Source organism: Heterocephalus glaber, unplaced genomic scaffold, assembly GCF_053883595.1.
Source record: "Heterocephalus glaber isolate CG9 unplaced genomic scaffold, H.glaber_assembly_v1.0 deba00001504, whole genome shotgun sequence".
Classification (NCBI taxonomy): Eukaryota; Metazoa; Chordata; class Mammalia; order Rodentia; family Bathyergidae; genus Heterocephalus; species Heterocephalus glaber.
The window spans coordinates 18,141,987-18,158,722 of record NW_028258324.1 but is presented as its reverse complement, the minus strand read 5'-3'; the positions used below and the strand labels follow the sequence as shown (position 1 = coordinate 18,158,722).

Here is a 16,736-nt window from a genome sequence, read left to right as displayed (position 1 = left end):
ACCGAAAGATGAAGAGAAGAAAAATACAAACAAGAAAAATTAAAATGATTATTTACTAAGAATTGCAAATGCTCATTTTCCAGGTACACCAGAGTTCCATTCTCTGTTCCTAGGTCTTTGTGTAGTTCAGAGACATGATAGTGGAGGGCTCACTCTTTCAGTCTATCAAAATAAACCTGCCTGTTCCTTTTCCCAGCCCTTGGTGAAAACTGAAACTTTACTAATTTTTATGGGAAAAAAAAGGAAGAAAGAAAATAAAGAGGAAACACATACTAGTCATGAGGCTGCCCACCTGCCCTTTGAGCTATCCTGTGGCTGAGATGTCCCCTCTAATTAATCAGCCTCCTTCAGCAGTGCTGGAACAATTGGGGACCATGTCAGCTGAGACTCTGGCTGGTAGGGGGACAATTCACAATAACAAACACCATCAGACTTGGATGAATTATCCTTCCCGTAACCTGCTGGCTGGTTGGGGTCGTTCAGTTCCTCAAACAGCCCTGACTCTAGGATTTCTTCCTGTCACGTGATGGGGACAGCACCTGTTGCAAATCTGTTGAAGAATTTCTTATCTGTGTCATCAAACCACCCCCCGCACCTCAGAGAAATCTTCAATTTCATCAATGTCTTTGGCATAAATCACGTAAGGGTCTGGTACAAATGGAGGTTCAAGTAGGCCAGCTTCCAGACGAGGAAAGTTGATGGTATTGAAGAAAGGGTGTTTCCTGGGATCGTCAGAGTTTTTTCTGTGAAGAAAAAGAAGCTCATCCAGAAATAGGTAACAACTGGGAATAAGAAATGTTCTAACAATACAAAGTGTGCAGCAACTTTTTTCATCATGCATTTGATTTTAATTGCAAAGACACTTTAAAAACAAAAAGAACAACTTTGAAAAATAATAGCTTAAAAAATTCCACTATCCACAGGCAGTAGGATTTTTCATTATTTGCAGATAGCCTTCACTTGTAGATGTGACTTTTAAAGAGTCAAGCATTTGACATATTTATTCTTGGTGTTTCAAGGGACACCAGGGAAGTTCAAGGAGGCCACTAGTGACTGCAGCTTCCAGTCATTGACCTTCCAGTCACGTGGATCAAGATGAGCACTTCTTTTCCTATACAATGCCCACTTACACTTTATTGGCTGATTGATTTTTTGAGACAAGGTCTCGATCTGTAGCCCAAATTGGCCTTGAACTTATGATCCTGCTGTGTCAGCCTCCTGAGTGCTGGGATTACAGGCATGCTCTACCATGCCCAATTTTTATTCACCTTTTAAAAGATAGCACTTGTATCTCCTCATTTGAAAGACGATATGATTTCCAGGAGTCTCACTCACCTTGCCAAATCCCACAATAATTTTGGTGGTATTACTTTGAGAGTTAGGAAAAGAAAAAAAAAAGAATAAAAGGAAACTAAACATCATAGTTAACCCTGTCTGGAGACTGTGAGATGCTCTGAAAAGCTTTCGACTTCTCTGCCAGAATAACTTGCACAGTAAGGAAGGCAAAGAAGAAAATCCTTTTCAGTGATGCCAAGGAAGGAGAGGGTTTGGTGCCTTCCAAAAGCCTGTGAATGCAGGAGGGAAGGGCTCTGTTCTCTCCACCATGTAATAGCTGTCTAGGCATCTGTCTTGGCTTTGGAGGACACCACTACATATAGCACATATTATCTCATTTGAACGAGTCTTTAAAAAGAAGGCCTTTTCTTCCACTGAACAGTTGTTTCTTTTTTTTGGTACCAGGGATCGAACTCGGGACCTTTCGCTTGTGAGGCAGGCAACGGGACCACTGAGCTAAATCCCTGGCAAACAGCTGTTTCTTATATGCCTTTTCTGTAATGTTGTAAACATTTTTACTCAAAACATTCACAAGAACAGATGCTTTATACATGGACTCCACTTAATGAAGGAGCTTCTGGCAAAGATCCAGTGCTTTAAGGTGACATTTTCTTGAAATGTTAGTATTCCATCTTATAAGACCAAAGTGTGCGTTTAAAGTACTGAGATAGAGCTGAACAAGGTGTGAATGTCTGTAACCCCAGCACTCTGGAAGGCAGGAAGATCATGGGTTTGAGCCCAGCTTGGACAATGTAACAAGACCCTGACTCTTAAAATTAAAAATGGGCTGTAGCTCAGTGAGAAGGCCTAGGCCCAACCCCAGTATGTTAAAATAAATAAATAGCCAACTGACTGACTGAGATAGGTTTTGAATCAAACTTGTGGACTGAGGCATCCAAGGGGTGGTGTGACTTCAGGAAAGTAATCCACCGGGACTGTAGGCCACTATTTGTGTGACCCGTGAGATTCCCTGACCTCCACAGCCAGAGCTGGAGAGATTGTTAGAAACTTTCAATGGCCAACATATCCAGGTCACCTCTCCTTCCTGGGCACAAAGAGGACGCTAGCAGCTCCTTCACCCTCAGACCTGAGATAGACACATGTGTGGAGTGATGTATGGAGTGTGGCGCTTCCCTGCTGAGGCAGGAGAAAGCTCCACAAGTTCTCCCTGCTGTCCCACTTCCTGTTACAGTGACTGGAAGTCGCAGGTCCCATGGAGCGGAAGATGGAAAGAGCCTGGGTCTCTTAGTCACTGCTGCGAAGACCTGTGCCCTAGAGAGTGCTGAACCCAGGATTGACTTTGGGGTGAATGAGACTTTGTGTCTGTTTTGTTTCAAGCTGCTGAGACTTTGGGTTTTACTTGTTATCATAACACAGCTTATTTTTTACGTCACCAATGCAATGTTGAAATTTACACAATAAAATCAATTCCATATTTTAATTTTACATAATGTAGAATTCTGTCTAATTTCAAAATACTAGTTTGGTCATTGGTTGTGTTTTGAAAGTTACTACAGATGAATTTGGTTTGGCTATTTACAAAAAAATCAGGCTGGAGCTGGGGATGTATCTCAGGGGTAGAGCCCTTGCCTAGCATATGCAAGGCCCTGGGTTGGCTCTCGAGGCCTGAAAAAAAAAAAAGAAAAAAAATCAGTTCAAAAATTAGAAGCTTTACTCTATATGTGGACATTCTGAGCTAAGACAGCCTTGTTTTACAGCTTCCAGTATCACCTACTTGGAAGATTTAGAGTAATTTGGGTTCCTGTGTTCTTGTGCTACATTCAAAACCAGTCAGTACTTTATGGTTATAGGTTTCATATTTGTGTGTGTGCATGTGTGTGTATGTGTGCTTTCTTTTTTTTGAGATGGGTCTTGGTATGTTGCCCAGGCTGGCTTTGAACTTGTAATTCTCTACCCTCAACCTCCAAGTGGCTGGGATTACAGGCGTGTGCCTCAGTACCTGACCCTATATGTGTGTGTGTATAATTATACATATATATTATGTATTATTAAAATATGTAGTATGTGTTTGTGGTAGTGGGGATCCACCCAGGGCTTTGCCCATGCTAGGCAAGAGCTCTACCATTGTGCTGCATCCCAAGCTCATGTATTTGGTTTTTTTGTGAGGTTTTTTTGGCGGTACCAGAGGTTGAACTCAGGACCTTGCACTTGCCAGGCAGGCTCTGTGCCACTGAGCTAAATCGCCAGCTCCTCACTCATGTATTTGTGTACTGATTAGATTTTGAAAATTTAATCTAAGTAACTTAAGATATTCAAGCTCATTGTTTAATCAGAATATTATCTATCTTCCTTAGAACAAATGAAAAGTAATTACTATCACTTACTAATTACTAACTACATTATATCAGAATCTCAAAGTGTCCTACTGTATTATCAGGGCTCTGTGGAGAGACAGAGCCAACAGCAAGTAGAAGGGATCCAGGATGTGCCACTGTAAAATCTAAATTATTTTATGGTACTGAGGACTGAACCCAGAGCCTTTAAACTAAGCTACATCCCCAGTCTCAGTCTCCCTCTGCCTCTGCCCCTGCCTCCGTCTCTGTCTCTCAACAGAGTCTTGCTAAATCACTGAGTTGCTCAGTTTGGGGTCAAACTTGGGATCTTTCTGCCTCAGCCTCCCAGAGTGCTGGGATTCCATGTGTGTGTCACCATGCCCAGCTTCAAAATTTGTTTGAATTGAAGGAGTTTGAGAATAAGAGACATAGGTTCTGAACTCTCCCATGTGCCTAAAAGCAGAGCCTTCCAAAAGAACTCAATTGACACAAATCCTCATCCTGGAGAGTCCCAAACAGGAAAAAATGACTTATCACTGGAGACAGGCCAGTGCCACGTGGAAACAAATTGTCACAAAGCTATCGTATCTTCTACCTATCCTTCTAAGTGCTCATTTATCTTTCCTAAAAGTCATTTGCTTTCCCATAAGTGGTTTTCTCCCTCTCCCCTTCCTCTATTAACATGGTATATATACCCCAAATTCTGTCTCTTATGTTTTTTAAAAATCCTTGCCTATGCATGTGGTAAAGACTTATCTTTTGTCATGTTAATTTGTTTTCTGAGTTTAATTTGTACCAAGCACTGAACCTAAGAGAGGAGAGGCAGTTTTTCCTATCCAGCAGTGTGTGTGTATGGGATATGCATATATCTATATCTATCTATCTATCTATCTATCTCTCTATCTATAGATAGATAGATATATGAGAGAGAGAGAGAGAGAGAGAGAGAGAGAGAGAGAGAGAGAGAGAGAGAGAATTTAAGGAATTGGCCCATCCACTTGGACTGGCAATCCAGTCTGCAGGATCCAGCAGACTGGAGACCCAGGGAAGAGTTGTGTTCTGAGCCAGAAGTGAACCAGAGATTTCCTCTGGGAAGGTTGATATTTCTCTGCTAAAGCCTTTGAGTGACTGGAAGAAGCTTGCCCACATTATGTATGGAAAGTCAGCTGTCTGACTCAGTGCCTACTCATTTAAGTATTAATCTCATGTAAAGTCCTGCCCAGAAACATTTAGAATAATGTTGGACCAAAATCTGGGTCCTGTGGTCTAGTCAAGTTAACAATAAACTCACCATCACCCCCACAAATTCCTTATTTTATATATCAAGAAACTGAAACTCAGAGATTCTCTCACTTGGTGTAAAATGACCAGCATATAGTAGATTAGGGACATGAATCTATGTAAATCTAAAGTCACTGATTTTCTCCCTGCATAATGCAGTCACCCAGTGTTTTTTTGTTTTTATTTTTGTTTTTTGAAATAGTGTCTTGCTATGTTGTCCAGGCTGGCCTTGAACTTCTAGGCTCAAGGAATCCTCCTACCTCAGCTTCCCAAGTACCTGGGGCTATGGTGGGTGCCACCACACCCAGCTCACTAAATATCTGTTGAATAATTAATGGTATTTTATGGGAGATTTTCAAAAGTGGCATAATTTTCTGGAGGTCTGATTGAGGTTTTTATTTAAAGTTTTCATTTTACTCATTTTTGAACAGGTACTTCATTCAAATAGCTCAAAATTTATAAAACGATAAAGGTATATAATGAAAATCCTCATTTACATTAACTACTAGCCCCTAATTTCCCTTCATTAGAAACAACCAATCCTATAATTCCTTGTATCTCTTTGAAATAGTCTATACAATCATTTGAATTATGTATTCTTTTTTTCTATTTATTTGTTTGTTTGTTTATTTTTGGTACCAGGGCAGGAACCCAGGGCCTTGAGCATGCTATGCAAGTGTTCTACCATCCCAAGCCTTTTCCTTCTTCTTCTTTTATTTTTTTTAGTGAAAGCTGTTCTGCATCTCATTTGTTCCCTTTAAGTTATATTTTGGAGGGCCAGGGATTTAGCTCAGTGGTTTCATCACCTGCTGCACAAGTGCAAGGACCCAAGTTTGATCCCCGGTACCAAAAAAAAAAAAAAGTTATATTTTGGAGATTTTTTTTAACATCAAGAACTTAGTGTTTGAAAGCATTAGAAATACTTAATCATAAGTATTTAATATTATATGAAAATAATGTCAAGAATATAATAATACTTAATTCCAAAATTTGGCACAAATCCAAAGTCATCGCTGTGGACAATGCTGATATCTGTTTACCTGCTTCCTAAGCGTTGTTCTGGTTTCTTTTCTAAGAAGAGTCTACAGATGTCTTTCACCTCCTCTGTGAAGTTCTCATGTTGGAACATGGCCTCCTCTTTCAGAGTTCTTTGCTTTAGATCCTCTTTACTGATCTTTTCCTTGTAATCTTTGAATGGTGTCCGTCCAACTACCATTTCATAAATGCTGCATCCCATCGCAAACCAGTCCACAGGGTAGGAATAGCTCACCTTCTCTATGAGGATTTCAGTAGCCATGTAACCATTGGTTCCAGCCTGTACCCTCAACAAACAACGAAACAAAACACTAAGGTGAATTTAGCAGATACTGCTTATTGCCAACCCGGTACTTATTCTACTTTGCTTTCCTTGTTAAGGGAACTCTAATGTATTTGGGCTTCCCAGCAGCCTCTGGCGCAGCCCAAAGGAGGCCATCTGGGCCTTTCCTTTCCTCTCCTCTCCTCTCATCCTCTCATCTTTAAGATGAAAAGTTCAGGGCCAGGGATGCAGCTCAGTGGCACAGCACCAGCCTGGAAAGCGTGAGGTCCCGAGTTTGATCCCTGGTACCAAAAAGGCAAACAAACAAAGAAGTTCAAGTGGCTCTCTCTAAGATTTACTAAGCTCTGCCTTTTTTAAAATTCAAAGATAATAGAAAAAAATATATAAGATTTTTGAAGGTTGAGTTCTTTCTTATTAATATCGAATGTTCATAAAATATTATCTAGTGTGTAATGTTTATTCTGTTTGCTGTGTCATGACATTATCATTACACTTCTTTGCTTGTCAGTCTCCACACTGAATGATTAACACTGCCATTTTAACAGAAAAAATTCCAGGATTTAACATGGAAGGTTACACCTAGAGTAGGCACACTTATATTGAGAAGATATGCCAAATGATGAATGGGTTAAAAATATTTATATATTTTGCAATAAAATACACATGATATAAAATTTACCATCTTAATTATTGTAAATATACAGTTCAGTAGTATTGAGTACATTTACATGGTTGTGCAAGCAATCTCTGGAACACTTTCCCCCTCTCCTCAACTCTGAAAACCACCCTTCTATTTTCTGTCTCTATGAATCTGACTGCTCTAGGTACCTCCTGAAAGTGGAATCATGTGGTATATTTATCTTTTTGTAACATCACTGATCTTAACGAATTCATTCATTCCACAAATATTTAATGACTATCATAACATACCATGTAATTATAAAGTGTATATTTATATCATAGTATTTTGGGAAGAGATCTCAGTATTAGTTTAGGCTGTCCTTGAGCTCACTATGTAGTGCAGCCTGGCCTTGAACTCACAGGGATCCTCCTGCCTCAGCCTCCCAAGTGCTGGGATTATAAGTGTGCCCCACCACCTCTGGTGTATAGTATGTTTTCACAAAAACTGTAATTGCTTTTTTTTTTGGTACCGAGGATCGAATATAGGAGGCGTGGCCCCACTGAGCTAAATCCCCAGCCCTTTTTGTGTAATTCTTAAGTATATAGTATATCTTTGTATATGCACCCAGTATATGTAATGTTTTAGGATTATGAAATTTCAAGGATAATTTCTACATGGATAACAACAATGAAAAGCGTAAATGATTCAAGCATTAATAAAGAGCAATTGGCCCAAGCAAGAAAATTTTGGAAAGGACTAGAGGCTAACAGTCTGGGCATGAGTCAGTGTGGTCCTGTTGCTTTCATCCATGCTGGCATATAATTTAGGTGACCATATGTTTTGGTTTGCCTGGGACAGTTTACATCTGTTGTCTTGGCATCTTATCCAGTTTTGGATTTGTCCAGACAAAAGGGTTCCATAGGCATCAGTGAGGCCCAGGATAGTGTTACTCATCTTTGTATCCAGACCCAGGCCCTTACTGCAGGGCCTCACTTGGTGCATGCCCAACAAAATGTTCGTTAAATAAACAACAGCAAAGACAGTGACTGGGTATTTCCGTCCATTACCCAGCAAACATTTATTAAGCCATACCCTCAACGAGTTCCGGGAATACCAAGACACAACAAGGCCTGGCCCAACCCCTGAGGGTTTAGAGACTGGTGGAGACGGACAGGTCAAAAGGTTAATTCAATACAGCGGAATAAATGACATAATGGTGTGTGAAACAAGGGAGTGTGTGTGTGTGTGTGTGTGTGTGTGTGTGTTGAGGATATTTCACTAAAGAGCCACAAAGAAGCAGAACCATGGGGAAGAATCTATCACACCTAGAAGGCTGTCCAAATAAGGAGCATTTTCGAGAGATGGAGTAAGGGACTTAAAGGAATTTACATTTCTGGACAGAGGATCTATGGGTTTCTATGATGGGAGCAGGGGCTGGAGGGGAGATGTGGGTGAGATTGAGGCATTCCATGTTCCCAGGTAGCAAAACCTAGTTCCAGTCTCCCTTTTCTTTGTCTCCATCTGCTACAGAGCACATATGGCTAAAGATACCAGCTCCCTACATCCTTTGCACCTCGAGTAGTTATGGGGTCTGAGCTGTATTTGAGAGGTGTGCAGGCCAAAGATGCTAAGATAAAGGAACTGAGCTGACTTGAAAATATAAAACAGACATAAAATGGATTAAATGGATGGACAGCTATGTGATCAAGTAAATCTAGCAAAATGTTAATGGTAAACAATGGCATATTCTTTGGCCATACAAGGGCCTGAAGTACTGATACATGCTACAACATGAATAAACTTGTAAACAGTATGTTAAGTGAAAGAACTCAGTCACCAGCGACTATATTACATGATTACATTTATATAAAATGTTCAAAATAGACAATTCCATGGAGACAGAATATAGATTAGTGGTTATTTAGGGATGGGAGGAATGGGAACAACTCCTAAAGGATATGTAGTTTCTTATGGGGGTGAAGAAAATGTCCTAAAATTGATTGTGGTGACTTTTTCACACCTCTCTGAATATATTAAAAACCAGTAGGCCGGGGATTTAGCTCAGTGGTTCTGCCGCCTGCCTCCCAAGCACAAAGACCTGAGTTCGATCCCTGGTACCAAAAAAAACCAAAAACAAACCAGAAGACTTTAAATGGGTAGATTTTATGGCATTTAACTATAGTTCCATTAAAGCTACTAAAAGTGCCAATGTCAGCTGGGGGTGGTGGCGCACATCTGTGATCCCAGCACTTGAAGGCTGAGGGAGGAGGATTGCTGAGAGTTCAAGGCCAGCCTAGGCTTCATAGTGAGTTCAAAGCCAGCCTGAACTATATACCAAGACTGTCTAAAAACAAAAACAAAAGCAAAACCTCCATAAAGCTAACTAAATAAAAATAAATAAATAAAAATGTCAATGTCGATGATAAACTCTAGGCAGTAGACATTTTGCAGGTACTTGCTGTGAAATTCTTTTAACTTTGCTTTATGCTTGGAAGTTTTTTCTTTTTTTAATAGAATGTAGAGGGAAAAAATGAATGGGAGAAGGTGGATGTGATGCCAGACTGGCTGCTGGTTTATCAGGGACAGGAGCTCCTCTGGAATGTGCACAAGAGGAAGCACAGGGGTGAGTGGAGGGGAAGGGAATCCAGCTGCCCAGTGCTGCCCAGCTCCCAGTTCCATTAGTCAAGTGGAACTTGAGGCCCAGTCCCTCCATGGGATGAAATTTCTCAGGCTTGTACCTTGGTGTGTGCTCTTCCCGTCCATGGTGCCGGCTATGAGCTGGCCCCTCAATCCAGCAACCAATGGCTGCCATCATTGGGAATATTCTCATGCTGCATATTTCTTTGATCATTTTCTCTCCTCTATTTGTCTCTTCTTGTTTTTCGGAAACCATGAACTTATCCTTTGCGCCTATTTTCTGTTTCTTTGTCTTTTCTTTCTTTTTGGGGGGAACTTCTTCTATTTTTTACCCCAACTCTTGTATTTTTCAAGAGTATTTTATTATGGGAAATTGCAAACATATACAAAAGAAGGGAGTCTAGAATCACAAATTCAATGTATCCTTTACCCTGCTTCAACAATTTTGCCCTTATCCTCTTCCTCTGCCCTTGACCATCCTAATCATCATGCCACTTGTATTTCACTGTAAATTTCTAAAAGACAAGATCACTTTTCAAAACAGGACAAAACAGCCAGGCATGGAGGCTCATGCCTGTAATCCTCAGCTATTTGGGAGGCTAAGGCAGGAGAAACGTAAGTTCTGGGCAACTTAGATGATTTCTAAATAAAAAATACAAAGGGCTGGGATGTAGCTCAATGGTAGAGCACCCCTGGGTTTGATCCCCAGGATTGCAAAGAAATAAAAAGCCAAAAACAGATCAAAGCATTATCTCACTCAATAAATTCTTTAACATTATCAGTTATCTGGACAATGTACTTCCCCAATTTTCCTATTGACCTTTTAGTTAGTTTGTTGAAATTTAGATCCAAATAAGGTCATGCAATGGGAACTGTGCTCTGAGACAACTTTCTCCTTCCCCCAGGAAACATGAAGAATTGGCCCCCCATCTGCACAGCATTCTCCTCCCTGGTGTCGTGGCAAGAGTAGGAGGCAGGGCTGGGGATTTAGCTCCGTGGTTCTGCCACTTGCCTGGCAAGCACAAGGTCCTGAGTTTGATCCCTAGCACCAAATCCCCCCCCACAAAAAAACCCAAAAGAGTAGGAGGCAGAGTGAGTGTGGCTTCATATTCATTCTAAATAATTTTCTCAACTAAATTCACCTTTTGGTCCTAAAGGCAGAAAATGTCAGCCCTGGACTTTGGAAGGGCATCAACTCCTTGAAAAGTGAAGGTATTTCATGGAAGAGAATGGAATTAGAGGCTCATGCCAGACACTAAGCACCCACATTCCATCTCAGCCTCCAGCTGAAAAAATTAATTGCCTGCCCTTTATGCCATTTGTCTTCTGCATGTGAACTGCCTCCTCTGTGAGGTGGGAGGAGAGCCTGCGCCAAGCAGCATGGGGCAGGGCCCAACCACGCTGACCTCCTGCTGCTCCTTTAACTCCTGCAGCTACCAAGGGCCCTGCTCATCAGTCTCTTTCAGGCTGTGTGAGCAGAACTGCTATTATCAGGGCTGCAGGGATCGCCCAAGAGTCAGCAGCCACAGACTTCTTAGTAGAGGGTTTTTTGTGTGGTTTATCTTTTTATTTTCTTTTTCATTTTGTTTTGCCCTTGGTTTTGGGGGCGCCCTTTGGCAGATCCACACAGTCAACACTTGGTCAGGGAAAGCAAAGTACAGCCTTGCACCACGTTCAGCAGGGACCTCACAGGGTACAGGGAGCCAGGCAATGTCTGCACCCCGCCTCTATCACTCCCCATGGGACAGCAAGAGGTCCTTTTAGTTCAGTAATCTCAAGAGGATGCTGATGTCTGGGGGCACCTGTCACCTACGTTTGTCTAGCCTCTCACCTATGCGTATCTAACCTGTCCAGGAAGGTGGGCGCTGTGGGTTGGGTTAAGATCAGGGCAGTGGAGACCTTGCAGACATGCCTCCATTGCCCTGCTGTTGGACCCTGGATTCCACTGACCCACCTGGTTGTTGCCACTCTCAGCTAAAGACCATGGGAGCCAGGTGGCAGGGCCCAGGCTGGGCGGGGCTCTCATTCTGTGTAGTCCCAGTGTTGCTGTGACCTTGGGGGTGGGCGTGAACCCAGGGAGGGGCCCTCAGTGGGCCGGGCAGGGTACAGCTCGCACCTTGACAGTTTTACTGTCCCAAAAAGGTGTGTCCAGTGCAGGCATACAGATTCTTCAAGGTCAAGGTCATGGGTAAACCTCTAGTTCTCACTAAAGCTGAAAATTTGGCAACTTCAAATTCTATCATTAAGAAAAATGCCCGTGCCGGACTCCTGGTGTGGCCAGACCGGCTTAGGGAGAGGCAGCTCTGCCCTACCCAGCGCACTGGCCAGCCAGCGGGGCCAGAAACCGCCCGCGGCTGCCTCTTCCCCCAGCTCATCACAAACCAGACCCGGTCGACAGCACAATACAAACAGAAGAGGGAATCAGAATGTACATCTTTTGTTTGCCGTGGCAGGAGAACTGTTGAGCAGAGGAAAAAAACAAGCTGAGCTTAGCGCTATCAGCTGTTTCCTGGGGCTCTCTCCTTCCTTCCTCCGAGGGGGGCCTGGCCGCTTTGTTCTCGTTCCCAGCTGCTCCTCTGCGCCTCTATGTGGTGGCCTTTGCAGACCTCAGAGGAATGCGGGCCTCAGACCCCAGGGGACCGAGCTGGAGGCTCCACCCGCCTGAGCTCAGGACCAGGCCGGCTAAACCCAGCGGCGGCAGCAGCGACAGTCTTCTGCCAGCCACTTCCTGGGCAGGGAGGACAGCTTGAGAGATCCCCCAAGGCAGTCCAAAGGAATGCCGGTGATAATGCTTTCTGCAGCCACGGAGTGTGGTCAGATGTCATACCCACCAATGAGTAGCTGGTCACTAGCCTGTTACTCAGCCTCTCCCAGCCCCGATCTCAAAGCACTGTGACACAGATGGACGAGATCAAACACACTGGGTACTTTCCCAAGGCCTGGTCCACAGTGGACCATCAAGAGGTGTTAGCCACTAATGTCACCATGTCTTGGTTTGGTACAGCTACCTAAGAAGAAAATCCCAGAAGCCTTTGTGACTCCATCAGCTTGAGAGAGAGCCACACACATGTTAGAGATCAACAGCTAAGATCTTTCACCTGAGTGCTCTTCAGTGTTTTCAAGTTCCGCAAATCTCAGTGGCATATTTTCCATGGTACCTCTAATACTCAGAATAAAACCACAAATGAAACCCTACAGGACAACTGTGGTGCCTCCACTCAGCCTAGATGTGAGCTGCTCCCTCGCCTACTGCCCACTCAGCTGCAGCCTTGGGGTTTTGCCAACTCCCTGTGACTCTGAGAGCAACATGCAGGTGCAAAGGCCACTTGAGCACCTACAGTGCCAGAAAGAGCTGCAACAGTGGAGACCGTGATGGAGGGTCTGGCACTTGTGTTTCTTGTACAACCATTTCTTGTGTGCCTACCAAGTGGCTGACCCTCTGCTGGGAGAGGAACCCAGGGCCTTGTGCATAACAGGCAAATGCTCTGTCACTGAGCTACAGCCCCAGTCCCACCTTGTTTCTTATTCCCCTTTCTTATCAGCCCCATCAGACATAGAGTGTTGACCAGACTCAGAAGAGGCCTGACTGGTCTGGGACCATGTGCAGGGCTGTGGCCAGCTAGGTGGCACGTCTGCCCATTAGAAGAAGGCACTCTGAATGGCTTGCATTAGTCAGCTTTCCCATTGCTGAGATGCAATACCTGACACAACTTAAAAGGGGAGAGGTTTAATTTAGCTCAGAGTTTGGAGGGATTTAGTCCATAGCAGAAACATCATGGTAGGAAGTGTGGTGGAGCAAAGCTGCTCAGTTCATGGCAGCTGAGAAGCAGAGCAGAGGAACAGTGTGGGGTGAAGGATTAGACACAGACCTCAGGACCCCCCACACATCTAGAGGTGCTCCCCACTATCCCCAAGACAGATCCCAAAGCCAACAGAGTTGAAACTGCAGCCCAATTGCCACAGCTAGCTTAATGGAACACTGGATGGATGCCAGTCCCCATCCCCATTTCCCCTTAGTTGGTGCCCTCATGTGACCGATCGAATCTGTACACGGCTTACGAATCTGTACAGGGCAGTCATAGTAAGTAGCAGAACCAGGATTCCAACACTCAAGCTCCTCTGTCTCATTGACCCTAAGGATTATGTGATCTAAGTGGATGCTCTGAGCTGCCAAACATGTATCTGTATCAGATTAGATGACACAATCACCATTTGGTCTCTGGGCTGTATTATCTCATGTGATAGCCCCCTCCTGCCACACCCCGAAGGCCTCCTGGCTGAATCTCTGCTTATTCCCACAACTTCATTGGTCAATGTGACCATCCACTGAGCTACCAGAACCTCTGCTTTATTCGCTTCCTTTTTTTTTTTTCCTTCTTCCACTGCTGGGGATGGAACCCAGGACCTCAGGCATGCTAGGCAGGTGCTCTGCCACTGAGCTACATCTCCAGCCACGCTCTCCTTTTTAATCTCATATCAACTCCCTCTTTCTGACTGTCCTTCAGGAATGACTTTGTTACTTCCCAGCTTTAGTTTTCCTTTTAGCTCCTGGCCTATAATTCCTTCCCTAAGGAAGGTCACAGAAGCTCTCATCTCCCCACTGCTGCCTTAGTGCTACTGACCATAAAGAAATTCTCTGGAGTTCGCGTGGATCTCAGTGGTAGAGCAAGTGCTTAGCATGCACAAGGCCCTGGGCTCAACCTTTAGCACAAACAGACAGACAAGCCATGAGACTCTGAGCTACCTTGTCTGAGAGTAGGTGATGAAAAGGAGCATTCATATTAAAACAGACTCTGTCCCATCCCCCTGATGAAGGGGTGATGAAAAGGCCTTGTTGCCCCTTACCCCCCAACTGTTAGCATTAGATTATACTTTTTGTCCAATCATGTTTTGGCTTTGTTGTCCATGCTTCAATCATGCCTGTGCAATGAGGTCTCCATATAAACAGGAGTTGGAGCGCTTGTGGGTAGCTGAACATGTGGAGGTTACCAAAATGATATGCCCAGCTGGGTGTGGTGGTGCATGCCTGTAATCTCAGCACTTAGGAGGCTGAGGCAGGAGGATTGCTGCAAGTTTGAGGCCAGCCTGGGCTATGTAGTGAGTTCAAGGCCACCCTGAACTACATAGCAAGACTATCCCAAAAAATAAAAAAGAAAGTGACGAGCCCAGGTGGAGCATGGAGAGACGCTCCTCGCCTTTCCTCCACACCTCACCCAATGCATTTCTTCATCTGTACTCTTTGTAATGTCCTTTATACTAAATCAGCATAGGTGTTTCTGTGAGTCACTTGAGCATATCAATCAAACCAAGGAAGGGTGTGGTGGGAACCCTAATTTACAGCAAGCAGATCGGAAGCACAGGGAAAACAGCCAAAGGGAAACACAGTTTCCTTGCAGTTGGCATCTGAAGAGGGAGAGGAACAGCCTTGGGGACTGAACCTTCAACCTGTGGGATCTGACACTATTGTGTCACTGTGTAATGTCAGAATGGCATTAAATTAGGGGATACCTGCTGGTGCCCACTGCAGAATTGTTTGCTTGCTTGTTGTGTAGGGAAAGACTCCTACACATCTAGTGTCAGAAATGACCCGTGGAGTGGCATACTCCTGAGGATAGGCGAAACTGAGTCTGGGTCTAGGTTTGCTTTTCCCACATACTACTTAAAAGCCAACCTCAGCTCCTTAGCACCTTTGCCACTGGGCTCAAATGCCCAGTGTCACACCTCCAGGTCCCCAGGGCCTGGCATCAGCTACATTCTCCAGTTGCATGCTTGTCACCCTCACACTGCGGCCCCACACTCCAGGCAGTAGCACAGCTGCTCTCTTCTGTGACTGAGCCCCAGGCCGCAGGCTTCCTTTATTTATGAACTTTATCTATGCCTGAGTATTTCAGCTGTGGGTGGCTCTCTGGACACCAGAGGCAGATGGTCTTTGTTCTGGACTGTGCTGAGCACTGTAAGGTTTTTGCAGCATGCCTGGTCCCTACTCACTAAATGCCGGTAACACTTCACCAGTAATGACAGGAACAATGTCTCCAGACATGGCCAAATAAACTCTGCAGGTTTGGCAAAGTCACCATCAGTTGAGGACTGCCTACTCATGCCACTCTCTGCCTAGCCCACATTTTTCCTTCCATTCCACCTGACTAGTGCATGCTTGCTTTTTACACCTCAGTTGGGTTTACCAGTTCCTCCTTGTTAGGGTTTAGATCTAAAATGTCTCCCAAACGTCTGCTGTGTTTGGAAGGTGATTGGGTCCTGGGAGTTCAGTAGCTGAAGGTGCTATTAGGGGGTGGGGCCTGGTTTGAGGTGGGTCATTGAAAGGGTGAATTCCTGTCCCTGGCTCCTCTCTTTGCTCTCTGCTTTTTGGATGCCAGGGGATGAACTCCTGTCCTCTGTCAGGCCCTTCCTCCATCCTGTTTCTGTCTTAGAGCTACCTGACCATGGACTGAAATCATTAGCCCAAATAAATCTCTCTTCCTTTAAATTGTGAGTGTTGGGTATTGTGTCCCAGTGATGGAAAGTGACTGACAGATTCCTGTAAGCTCTTCCTGTCAGGCTGGAGGACCCTCAGACATGTTGTTACTGCCCATCGCTGCTTCTCTCTCCTAGGGCTTCAGGAAGACTCACGGATTTGTTTGCTGGCTTCTCTGTTGTGTACAGTACTCAGGGTCTAAGTCTGTGCCTGTGACACAACCTTATCCAATAAAACATTCTTTTTTTGTTTGTTTTTTTAGTTTTTTGAGACAGGGTCTTGCTGTGTAGTTCAGGCTGGCCTTGAACTCACTATGTAGCCCAGGCTGGCCTCGAATTTGCAGTGATCCTCCTGTCTCAGCCTCTCAAGTGTTGGGATCACAGGGGTGTGAATAAACCATCCTTGACGCCTTCTCTCTTGACCCATGTCCAAACCATCTCTGACACCCGTTTGTTTGGAAATCTTTCTTTCCCGAATACTCCCATGGCCCAAATTGCCACCCTCTCTTACTGGGATTACTGAGGACCACAATCCACCCAAATCCCCTCTAATCTGTCCTCACTTCACCTGGGATAATCTTTTCAAAACAAAATTCTGGGCCAGGGATTTAGCTCAGTGGTTCTGCCACCTGCCTCGCAAGCACAAGGACCAGAGTTTGAGCCTCAGTACCAAAAAAAAAAAAAAGTTCTGAGCATGTTGCCCCCTTTGTTAAACCCCTTCAAAGGCTTTTCAGTGCTTGTAAGCAATAACCCAGCGTCTGGTGTGCTCTGCTCCTGC

The 16,736-nt window shown here is 44.2% G+C and overlaps 1 protein-coding gene across 1 annotated transcript in view; it reads right to left on the bottom strand.

The window, feature by feature from the left end:
• Positions 1–292: 292 nt before the first annotated feature.
• Positions 293–16,736, bottom strand: part of Grk7 (G protein-coupled receptor kinase 7) — a 35,434-nt gene continuing 18,990 nt past the window's right edge. The window contains 3 exon segments of the mRNA XM_004835156.3: positions 293–583; positions 585–743; positions 5,951–6,225. Of these exon segments, the coding sequence (XP_004835213.1) occupies positions 334–583; positions 585–743; positions 5,951–6,225 (684 nt within the window). The 3' untranslated portion in view covers positions 293–333.